Source organism: Myotis yumanensis, unplaced genomic scaffold (genome assembly GCF_028538775.1).
Source record: "Myotis yumanensis isolate MYYU_CA2020_CCGP unplaced genomic scaffold, mMyoYum1.0.hap1 SCAF_14, whole genome shotgun sequence".
NCBI classification, from domain to species: domain Eukaryota; kingdom Metazoa; phylum Chordata; class Mammalia; order Chiroptera; family Vespertilionidae; genus Myotis; species Myotis yumanensis.
The window spans coordinates 1933693-1946227 of record NW_027223765.1 but is presented as its reverse complement, the minus strand read 5'-3'; the positions used below and the strand labels follow the sequence as shown (position 1 = coordinate 1946227).

The 12535-nt window shown below is 42.8% G+C and overlaps 1 protein-coding gene across 2 annotated transcripts in view; it reads right to left on the bottom strand.

The window, feature by feature from the left end:
- RBM6 (RNA binding motif protein 6) overlaps positions 1–12535 on the bottom strand; it is a 67659-nt gene that overhangs the window by 35378 nt on the left and 19746 nt on the right. The window contains exon 6 of one of the 2 annotated variants that reach the window (XM_070391293.1): positions 3138–3211. The exons of the other annotated variant lie outside the window; for it this stretch is intronic. Coding sequence (XP_070247394.1) covers positions 3138–3211 — 74 coding nt within the window. The remainder of the gene's footprint in view (positions 1–3137; positions 3212–12535) is intronic. 2 annotated transcript variants of the gene reach the window in all.

The following is a 12535-nucleotide window of genomic DNA, read 5'->3' as shown; positions in this document are numbered from 1 at the left end:
ATGAACCCTGGCTTACGCACCTGAAGGAGTAAGCACTTATTCCCTCACATTGTTATACCTCGCAGAAGATTTTGAACTACTGTGTTCTTGGGAGCTTGATCCACATCCATTTCCTTAAAGAATATCCAGATATGAACACTTATTTTCCTAGAATTATGATTGGAAATTACTTGACATGAAGAAGGGGGAGGAGGAGGAGATGTCTGATTTCAGATGCTTACTAGTACCAGGAGCTATGCAAAACGTTCTGTACATTTTTCACCAGGAGTCACTCCTCAGGAAGCGCCCCTGAGCGCTCCATCTGAAGTCTTCCATGAACCCAGCACGCGTCTCTCATCGCCGTGCTCATATCTTTATAGTGCTCAGCACTATCATGTTTTGTTTTAATCTGTCTACTTGCTTATGCACTAAAACAGAAGCTATATGATTTGTCGTGTTTACTGCAGTATCTCCAACATCCAGAAAGGTGAGCCTGGCACACAGCAGGCATCATGAACCACCTCACCTACTCCACACAGGAGCCCCGTGAGGTACTGAACACACAGGGAACGGGGCTGAGGAAGGTTAAAAAACTTGCCAGAGACAACCCAGCTAGGAAGTAATACCAGGAGGCAGAGCCTACACTCACTCCTCTCTTCTATGCTATATACAAATTTCACTGAAGATCCCATTCTCAAAAAATTACCCATAAAAACAAACTGCACACATGCCAAGCTGCGGTAAAGGCTATTAAAAGAATGCTGATTGGACGGTGAAGGCTATGTTGCTCAGCAAGAGGATACTGCTGGGGGGCAGTGCTAGCAGGAAGCCCTCCGTCCCATGACCAGGAGAAGAAGAAGTATCTAGAAGAAGTCGAATGGATGTGGTGATGTCTCATTAAGAAATAACTCCAAAGAACATTGAAAATGGTATCAGACAAAAATTTGGAGTTTGAGAGGACATTTATGGGATCCTGAGTACCTCATAATCTCTGTCACCTTTCTTAGTCTGAGATTATAAGGCCCTACAAGACAGGGCTGCCCTTACGTTTACTCCTGCAGAGAGCTGTATGGAACCCTAGGCATGAAAATGTCTACCTGTCGCCCTGGCAGGTGTGGCCAGTTGGCTGAATGTTGTCCTGTGCAGCGAGAGGTCCCTGGTTTGATTCCTGGTCAGGTCACATGCTGGGGTTGCTGTGCTCCATCTCCGAAGGGGGCATGCAGGAGGCAGCTGACTGATGTTTCTCTCTCTCCCCCTTTCTCTCTAAAAATCAGTAAGAACATGTTTAAAAAAGAAAACGTTTACTGTCCAAACACTGTTTCACGCCTGAGAGAACCCTGGGCCTGCTCCTGCTTCGTTCTGCCATCCCATCCACTGGGCAAGGATCACTCAGCAGGGACCCAGAGTCCCCGAGTGGCCACAGACTGGGTGGTAGGGGTGAGAAGAGAGATACTGTGTGTGTAAATGCACATTTTCCCAGGTGTGGCTCTAAGAGAAACCCTAAGGATAAACATTGTTTTTAGAGAAGACCGCACTACTTCTATTTGGCACTACTCTTTAGGGGGCTGGGTACCTTCGATAAGATTTTTTGGTAGGGATGGAGGGAAGCAGCAGTTAAGGCACAACACTGCTTTATGTTTTGAGAGCAAAGGTTAAACAGCTCTAATATAAAGCAACACCTCTCTAGGAGAAATGAGGGAATGGTACAAAAGCGATGGCATCTGCCATAGCCCCCACTTATGTTTCCACCACTCAAAGTATTGCTCAGTGCAGAGGCAAAGGACTTAAAGACTATTCACTGATCAGAACAAGATGATTATGAATTAAATGAATGTTCTCGAATTAGGACAGATTGTCAGGAAGAAATCAACCATAAGGATACAGATTAGACCTTCATTCTTCTCTCCCAATACTGGAAGGTAGAAGTTTCTGACACATAATTAGTGTCTGTTAAATGACTGATTCAATGATGGACACGGAACAATCAGTCAACAAGAACTCTGCCCAGGGAGTATGGTCCGAACCCAGTCATTCTCTGAGGATCCCGCAATATTTCTGTCGCTGACAATGGAGATGGACACGTCAAGTTTCCTTCTAATCAGTGCTTCTCCCACAGGATGGAGAGCATGTCATGTCCATAAGGGAGAAGACGGCCTAAGAAGGGAAAGGTTCGGTGTGTGAGCCGCTGAACGGGACAAAGCCGACGAAAGGGCCTGAAGCTACCCAAGAGGAGCCGCTCTCGAGCGCACTGCTCTTCTCCAGCAGAGCCTGCTTTTAAGGCTCTGGGAGCACTGCCCTCACCCCATTAAGGACAGGCAGTGGGTACCTGAAATCAAACTGTATCGCTACGCTTCTTTCTCCCACTTTACAGTTGGAGGAACTAAGACACCACAAAAAAACAAACAAACAAAAAACTTTCCCCAAGGAAACACCAAGACAAGAAAGATTCTATCCATTTCCTAATTCTTCCCAAAACTACCAGGCAGGGTTTAATTAAGACTCAGATAAGAGATCGAGGTGGCAAGCTGAATACATCTGGGTGTTTCAAGCATGAGGGAAGTACAGATTCAGATTCACCAGCTTTGACATATGCAGCCAAAACCTGGAGTACAAAACTCCCATCTGCAGAGGGCAACCATTAATGCAACACACACGAACAAGCCGTGACGCTCTCCTCCCCGACGGCCCTCATAGGAAAGGAGCACATGCAGGCAGGACCGAGTGCCATCGACATTGCCATCAGCGGTCTGGGCCCGAGGTCTGGGTAAGAGTACGGACCCAGAATTCCTGTGCCAGGCAGGTCCTTGAGATCACAGACACTCAAGGATCATTCTTTGCATCAGGATCCCCATCTCAGTCACACTCCACAGGGAGGAAGCACTCCAGACCTGTCATTTTCCCCATCTACTGTCTTTGAAATATAGTCCAACCACAACTGGGCTTTGGTTTTTAAAATACACTCTGCGCCCATTAACTCCTCCAGAGGACCCTTCCGGCCTCTTTTAAAGTTTCTCCTCATCATCGCTTTTTGGTTGGCATGTGGTGTGCTGCAAACATGAATTTCTGGCACCTTTCCAAAGTTTAATCACTTGAAACCCTCCCTCCCCATACATAGAAATAGATCCTTCCAGCATCATTTGACCGAAGTATAAAGCAACCTGGTTGGCCTCCATGCATCCGATGGCATCTTCCAAGAGTGAAAACTCCACGCAGACATAGCCATAGTCGTAACCTGGGGACAGCATTTAAATACAGACGGGAGTGGTGTTAGTGCCTTGCAAAAACAAAAAACACACTTCAATCCCCTGTTTCTGAACCCCTTAAACACAAGCCCTCCCAGCTGGCCCCTCCCTCCCCTAAACTAGGCAAAGCTGCTACCCCAAACAGAAAAAAGTACTGAAGGAAAGTCTGGATGTTTCTGGATAGTCATTCCCAAAAGGACTTTTCCTATGAACCAAGAAGATCCTCTGTGCTCTTTAGCACTGACGCTCCGAGAGGGTCATCCCACGGAAAGTTTAAGTGGGGACCCAAAACATTTTAACCACAAGCTGAATCTTCTGGGGAAAAAGTCAGTAAGAACAGGAAAGTATCTGAGGAAAAAAAAGCATCCCGAGAGAGGAGTAGAAGCAATTATCCCAAAGCTATGCTAATAGTCACCACTTTTCAAGCAGAAACCACCTTCAAAGACAGAAGTGCTGACAGACTGAGGCAACTATTCTGTTTGGATGCCACGGGAGGCTTCTGGCTGGCAGGGGGCAGACCATTTCAGGCCTCCTCTTTTTTTTCTTGTTTCAACTCAAGTCATAAACCAGCTAAATCTTTACAAAAGGAAGAAGGTGTAAAAGCATAAGTAAGTACAAAGAGCTGGGTCCAAAATTGTGCTTATGCACCAAGATCTGCGGTGGGTAGGCTGGGGGAGAGACAGCTGTGGTTAGCAATGAATACACATTGAAGAACTGTACGTACCATTAGTTAGCACACCCTTCACCTTTCTCCTGATCAAGTGCCATCTGCGGCTCTCATGACCCATGAAACTGCTGTCATGGGATTTACAGGCTGCTGAACTCTAACCCCAACCTCCCTGCAGTTTCCCTGCGGTGCCAGCATCTGACTATACAAATACACTTGTCAATGCTCCACAAGGGGCTCCCATGCTTCCTCCACTGCCTCACAGGATAAAGCTCATCTTTAGGAGGACACTGTACAGACGGAACAGCAAGAAAAAGATATGGTTTGTTCCGATGAGAAATAAAACTCAAGGAAAGAAAAACAACACAAAACCCAGGGCAATTTTGAGTACAAAGTGTGTGTGTGCGTGTGTGTGTGTGTGTGTGTGTGTATATATATATATATATAATAGGAAACTGCTATCATTGATTCAAGACAGCAAGGGCCGAGGGTCAATGGGGGAAAAGGAGACAAATGTAATACTTTAAACAAAACAAACAAACAAAAAAGACATCAACAGCCAAAAATCAAATCATATTAAATTACAATAAAAAACACACCTACGGTAATAGAAAATATAGCTTAAAAAGTAGACCAAAGTTGGTAAAATGGGTTGGATTCCTTGTCGTGTGGAATGAATGGCCTGAAATGTTTCATGATAGTAATATGGTTATAACTTAAGATCTGTTAAATACTTCAGGTTCATTAAGAATACGACGGTATAAGTTGATTCTTGCTTTGAATTTTAGGAAATGACCAGGAAGAATAAAAAAAACTGCTAGAAATCTCAAATTTTCTACCCAATTTCAAAGTTTTGACCATAACCCCTGCAACCTCTACTTAAACTTACCACAAAATCAGGCTCCTCTGATTAGTAACTACTGGAAGAGATGAAACTACCTTAGAGAAAAGGTGTGAGTATATCTGTATATATCCTATTAAGCAAGGGAAATTGTTTCATTACTTACTTTCTTTCAATGGAATGGATTCTCTTGATCAAACTCAGTGCACATCTCATACATAAAACATTCTGCATTGTGTAAAGGGCTCTGAGTGTTCCTGGGAAACATTGTAGAATAACAAGAGCAACTAAGTTGCTTTTTATCACCAAACTAGAGGCCCGGTGCACGGATTCAGGGTCCCTGAGGGGGTCCCAGATTGCAAGAGGGCACAGGCCAGGCCGAGGGACCCCACCGGAGCATGATCGGGGCCAGGGAGGGACCATGGGAGGGCTCCAGAGCATATCCGGTCCATCTCGCCCAGTCCCGATAGGCTGGACCCCAGCAGCAAGCTAACCTACTGGTTGGAGCGTCTGTCCCCCGGTGATCAGTGAGCATCATAGCGACTGGTAGAACGAATGGTCAGACACTCAGCACATTAGGCTTTTATTATATAGGATATCTACTGCAAACACTCAAATGCATGTTTACAGTCAGAAAGGGATAAGGGGTAGCCACGGAACAAGCAGAGGTGCCCTCAAGTATGTGATGGCTGCTACATGACACACCAAGAAAGAGTGCAGGAGTGTGGTTAGCAACTCACAGCTGCCGAAATGAAAATAGGAACTAACACACCAAACTAGCAAAGCCTTGAGCTTCCTTCCTATGCTCACAGAAGTAAGTATTGTGGCCCAAAGGAGCATACAGAATCTGGAGAGAGAGAGAGAGAGAGAGAGAGAGAGAGAGAGAGAGGGGGAACATTCTTGATAACATTCATACTTCACTAAAGGACAAACAGACTTTGATCATAAGTCACTGGGAAGGAAAAGATACGGTCCACAGGAGACATTAAGAGCATCTAATAACATCTTTATACATCAACCCTGCAATACTGTATGCTGACAATGTACTTTAGATTTAATATTAAATTCACAAGCTCAACGCTCTGCTCAATTTCTCCTGCCCACAACTTTAGCTATCAAACAAGAACAGAAGTTTAAAGTTTAATTATAATGCCTAAAACGTATGCTCTACCCACTAAGCCAAGCTGGCTAGGGCGATCCCAGGCATTTTGTATGTCCAAGACTCATGGTTATACCGTAAGAATTTTCAGTAATTAACAAAATTAATGATGATGCTAAGTTATATTTACTTTACATACATTAATTGAATCCTCACAAGAGTACCCTATAAGGCAAGTATTACTAACCTCATTTTACCCATGTGAAGCAGGCAAAGAAAGAACGGTTTGCTTAAACTCACCTAGACTTCAAACGCAGGCAGTCACATTCAAACTGATGCTATGAACTGCTACACCGTATGGCCTCACCCTTTAACACTGATGTAAGTAATATGAATTCCAAACTCCCTGCAGCCCATTTACAGAAAGGGTCCCACATCTTTTTTTTTTTTTAATGTATTTTATTGATTTTTTACAGAGAGGAAGGGAGAGAGATAGAGAGTTAGAAACATCAATGAGAGAGAAACACCGATCAGCTGCCTCCTGCACATCTCCCACTGGGGATGTGCCCGCAACCCAGGCACATGCCCTTGACCGGAATCGAACCTGGGACCCTTCAGTCCGCAGGCCGACGCTCTATCCACTGAGTCAAACCGGTTTCGGCAGGGTCCCACATCTTGAGCACAGACAAGACCACGTCTATAGTTAAGAAATACTGAAATTTGCAGCACAACAAATTATTCTTAATGCACAATGTCAACGGCAAAACCATTAGGAGTGGGCCTGAGTACGCAAATTAGAAAGCAGTCATTCACAGACTGACTTATACGGGCTGTCAAAGTTCTGAAAAGACAAAAACCCAAAGTCTTATTACAAATGATGGCTATAAAAATTACAGACCTAGCCAGTTTGGCTCAGTGGATAGAGCATCAGCCCGTGAACTGAAAGGTCCTGGGTTTGATTCTGGTCAAGGGCACATACCTTGGTTACAGGCCCAATCCGCAGCCCTGGTTGGGACACACGTGGAAGGCAACCAATCAATGTGTCTCTCTCACATCGATGTTTCTCCCCCTCCCTTCCACTTCCTCTAAAAATCAAAGGAAAAATATCCTCAGGGGAGGATTAAAAAAAAACAACAAAAATGACAATATGGTAAAATACTTAATATAGTATACTTAATATATTTTAAAAGCTCTAAAAATGAGGACAATTATATATGAAAATATGTGACTTGAAATAACAGAATCACAGCCAGCACAGTGAATGCTCACGCTCAGAGAAACCTGGCAATAGAGAGCATCTGAAGCCCCAGCCGAGTCACCCCCTGCCTCCCATGCTAACTTCATGAGAGGGAAGGTGAGGTGTAGGATGGAGGAGAGGGGTTGAGCAAGCACAGGTGAATACATAGAAATTTAAAAATGAAATAGGCAACACAACTGCATACAAAAATAATTACAGTGGTTGGATTGTTACACTGAGAAAATTAAGCTTTTATAATCCACAGGAAAAGTTTTATTAGACACAGAAGGTATTCATTCCACCCAGAGACCTAAACATTCTGAAGACGACCAACCAACCTTGCAGTCAGAACCATGTGGAACCATCAAGATGACAACTCAAAAATAAAAACTAAAAAAAAAAAGATGGCAAACTCCGTGTTCATTGTCACACAGACAGATGTGTTCTTACCGAGAGGAACAAAAGGTCTCTTTTATTTCCTTTTCCTTCCTCCATCATACGCTGGGAAGAAGTCTGGTGGGCTGATGGGTCTTAGTGCTATTTCCATGACTATTCAAAAGCACATCTTACTCCATTTCTAACCTGAAACTATCCATTTCTCATAGAAATGCGAATGAATGCTCTTATACTTTTTTTTTGGCAGCTGAGAATGAGAACAAGGCAAAGGGAGAACATCTATAAGGATAAAATTAATATTTTGACTCTTGTCTCTTCATTAACCATGTGGTTGCATGTTCCCCAAAAAAGTATCTGTGAGAAAAGCTAACCAGGTGCTTATGGGGGAACAAGGTACAGAAAACAAAGCCCTGATAAATAATATCAACTCCAGAACCAATTCTTTAGTCTCTGCCCACCCAAAAGCTGACCTGGTGATGCTGACAGACATGGCTCCCTCATTCAAGTCTGCTAGTCCACACCAAGCAATTACACAGCAATGTTTATTGAGGCAAATGAGATGAGCAGCCCTATGTTCAAATTGACCTAGAAAACCCAACTAACATAGAGAAGTGTGGTTGAATTTCACATTTGGAGAATACTGACTGACTGAAAAAGCCCAGAATATATATAGCAAATACAAAATGTAAAAGGAATCAGGATATTAAAGGACAGAGGCAGAGAGAAAAGAAATTATTTTATTGGGGATCTTTGAGGGAAATGAATGCAGTTTTTTTCCTCTAAACAAGGAGTGTTATTTCTGTGGGAAGAAGCATTACGAATATAAAAAGCACCATGAGAAATCCTAATAGAGATTCAAGAGGGCGTGGTTCTATAGATCCTGTTTCCCTAATTCCATTTCATTGGGGAATATAGGTTTTGAGAAGAAAAGTAAAATATTACCAAGTTAGAGATTTTAGCAAGAACCAAAACAGAATCGATCCAGGCATCTGAATTTCTATCAAGAATGAAAGAACAGCCCTAACTGGTTTGGCTCAGTGGATAGAGCGTTGGACTGCAGACTGAAGAATGAAAGAACTGAGGAGGCTGCGCACACTGCCAACCGCCACTCTGCTGCTGAGAACCTCACCAGAACGTACCCGGCTGCATTCATCAGGAAAATGAGGGACATACCGGATCTACAGGTCAAACTACCCTCTGGGAAAGCTGGAATTGGCCCGTATGAAATCCATCTCTCTGACACTTACAAGCACTTTCAGATCTCTCCCCCTCAACCATGCATGTGAGTTGCTGGTTTATAATAAAACACACGAAACAAGGAAGATGTGCATTATGATTACTTGGTAAATTTTTGAAAACTGCATTATGGTTCTATTTTATTTAGTTTTCCATCTGTACCAACTGGCTATTTTTAAGAATTTTGTTGTTGTTTGTATTTTCAAGGAGTTTTCAAAGTCCAAAATTAATCATAGGGTCACTTCATCCATGATGGTTTTCTGGGCCAAACTAAAAGATGCTCCGGATATGAGCAGATCACGCTGGCCAGCCGCTCATCTATTCCAGAAGTGAACTAGCATCCAGAGAAGGGTCAGACAACAGGCATTTTGTGACATTTGGCCAGAACATGAGCCTAGGTCACGTATGCTCTATAACAGAGAACTGGTGCTCAACTAACGGTACTAGCAACCAACCAGATCCAGTTTGGGGATCCCCATCTGTGGTATCATCAAAAAATATTTGGGCCCTGGCTGGTTTGGCTCAGTGGATAGAGCGTCGACCTGCGGACTCAAAGGTCCCAGGTTCAATTCCGATCAAGGGCACAAGCTCGAGTTGCGGGCTCAGTCCCCAGTAGGGGGTGTGCAGGAGGCAGCCGATCAATGATTCCCTCTCATCACTGATGTTTCTCTCTCACTCTCTCTGAAATCAATAAAAAAATATTTTTAAAAATATATATTTGGTCTTTGTTCCAGTTTCTTGCTGCAGAATTCCTAAAACTCTTGGAATTTCCTGAGCAATAAGGGTGTATGACTGTCTTTTGTTCTAATGAGGCGACTCTTGATGGATAGTTCCAGGATGGAGACTGGTCATCAGAGAGACCAAGCCCTGATCAGAAGCTTGGAACTTTCAACCTCATTCCCCAACTCCAAGGAGGAAAAGGGCTACAGATCGAGTCAATGATCAACGACCAATGACTTAATCAATAATATTTACATAATGGAACCTCCATAAATGATGGCATTTGGAAAGCTTCCAGGTTGGTTTACAAATCCATATTCCAGGATACTTGCAGACCCTTTACAATAAACTGTTTTCCTGAATCTTGTGAGCCATTCTAGCACATTCTCAAACCTGAAGGGGGGATGTGAGACCCTCCAGCAGAAGTGTGGGTGATCTCGGTGCATGTGTGACTGGCACCTGAAGTAAGGGCAGTCTTACGGGGCTGAGCCCTTAAACCTATGGGGTCTGATGCTAACTCTGGGTAGTGTCAGAACGGAACTGAACTACAGGATGACCACTTGGTGCCAGAATTGGTTGGTGTCAGGAGCAAAAAAACCTCTCATCATCTCTCTGCCTATGACATGGGAGGCAAACACTGCTTTCCACTGATGTCATTCCTGAACATGTTCAAACCTCTGCCTCTCAATGTACCTGAAGTTTGCCCCCCGCCCATTTTCTGCCAAGTTCAATGGCAAGCACTACCATAATCAGGAACTTCACTGACAGCACTTGTCCTCCAAGCAGCCATTTTAAAATACAGGACTATTGAATGGAATTTTTTTAAAAGAAAAAATAAAAATAATAAAATAAAATACAGAACTATTTTCGATTAAGGTTTCCCCAAAAAAAGTCCATTTCATCAGATATGCTTGTACATTTGCCAAGATATTCATTGTATGATAAGTGAGCACTGTCTAGGGTTTGGTATTAGTCCAAAAGCTAAAATGAAAATTTTTCATTTTCTAATAAATATAGAATTTTAAATTACTTATAACAGGGGTGGGGAACCCCTGGCACGCGTGCCAAACATGGCACGCGAAACCCTCTCTTATCTTCCATTTACAATTTTTTTTATTAATATCGACTTTTTTATTTTTCAGATAAATTCAGTGTAGGTGCATCTTAGATAAATAAAAAATTTTACATAACAAGTTATCTTAAAGACCATAGACATGGATTGACGAGAGAGGTGAAGAGCAATTTCTATGCCTCTGCCTTAACTCTCCCTGCCTTCCTAGATCCGACCAGTGTTTTGGTTTCATCCACATACACTTGTGAATCTTTGTTCTCAGTGATGAATTTTGTTAAATCTCGTAACAGGAGTAGCCTGATGGATGAAAGTATAGCTCGTGCATCTCTCTGAAGGTCACGAAATATAAACCTATGTAAAATCTCTGTTATCAGTGATGCAGCAGCAAAAGTCCCACTGATAACATCAAACGGAGTCATAAAGTTTTCTGTCGGACTATCAGTGTACATGTATACATTAAAAAATAAATGCATTTTTCATCATCATATACTGTGTTTTTGTCGCTCGAATGAATTTTATTATTTCTTCAAGGTTCTTCACATACGTACACCTTAAGAGATATCAAGTAGGCGTAACACGTTCTCAAAAAATTAGGGTTGGCACGCAGAAGAATTTTGAGTCAGAGGTTTTGCTGGTTTTGGCACGCACTCACAAAAAGGTTGCCCACCCCTGACTTATAATGATATGAACAACAAAATAGAAAACTCTACTCCCTCAACATAACACTACTGAACAGTTTTCAAAACTAAACTTGAGTGTGACAGTACCATTTTGGGGAAATTTTTCTTCGTAGGTTCTATTCATCCAATGTTTTATTTCCAGAGTTTGCACATACACATCTCAATATTTAGACAAATATTATTTAACTACCAATTCATACATAATCTACATTGCTGCCAGGAATTTTTATAGCATGGAGTGTGATAGAAGACAGCATGACTAATGTCTTCTTTGATTTGGAGGCAAGCAAAGGCAGGAAATCATTTAGTTTGTGGCACAAATCCAGCTGATAGGTTACGAGGAGAAACCTAATGAAGCTTACACCATGCAATGATTTCTCTACCCTGTCACCATCGTTCAGGAACATTCGATTCATTTTTTAAAAATTGAGTTTTAGAGAGAGAAAGGGAGAGGGAGAGGGAGAGACAGAGAAACATCAATTAGTTGCCTCCCGTATGCACCCTGACTGGGGATAGAACCCACAACCTTGGCATGTGCCCTGAGTAGGAATCAAACCTGCGACCCTTCAGTGCACAGGACGACACTCCAACCAACGGAGCCACACCAGCCAGGGCTGATTCTTTTGTGTGTGTTAAGTGACATTATCTAGTCACTTGACCTCAGCAGAGCTGTGAAGTACTCCTCCCCAGCCCCCTCCCCAGCTTCTGCCCCAAGGGATGGTCTAACAGTGGACATGCGCAGAAACCGCAGCATCTTCAGGGCTTCGTTTCCCTTCATGTCAGTGTGCACGGCCTGAGTCGTTTCCTCCACTCAGCGTGATGCCATGAGCCTTATCCCTGCTGTCACGTGCATGAGCAGTTTCTTCGATGGCTGTTAGAGTGTGGCACTGTATGCACGCACAGAGTTTGTCCAGTCACCCAAAGACATTTCACTCCTGATACTTCCCCAGGAATATAATCATGTAACTCAAGGTACTTTACAATGAAGGGGGTTATAATATATTTGAAAATGGCAAAAGAAAAACTCAAATATACGCAGCATATATAGGTGCACAATCCCTTAAATGCAACTCCAAAATCCAAAAATTTCTTAAATATCAAGTTTTTGGTATATTTTCAGTCAAGTCATCTGGAGACAAATCCAGACCTCCACTATACTGAGTCTCCTCCTAGTCTTTTTTAAGTCCTCTTAGTGAGAGTAGTCATACATTTTGCTGTAGAAATATTACGTCTAATATACATCCCACTAGAGCAGTGGTTCTCAACCTTCTGGCCCTTTAAATACAGTTCCTCATGTTGTGACCCAACCATAAAATTATTTTTGTTGATACTTCATAACTGTAATGTTGCTACTGTTATGAATCGT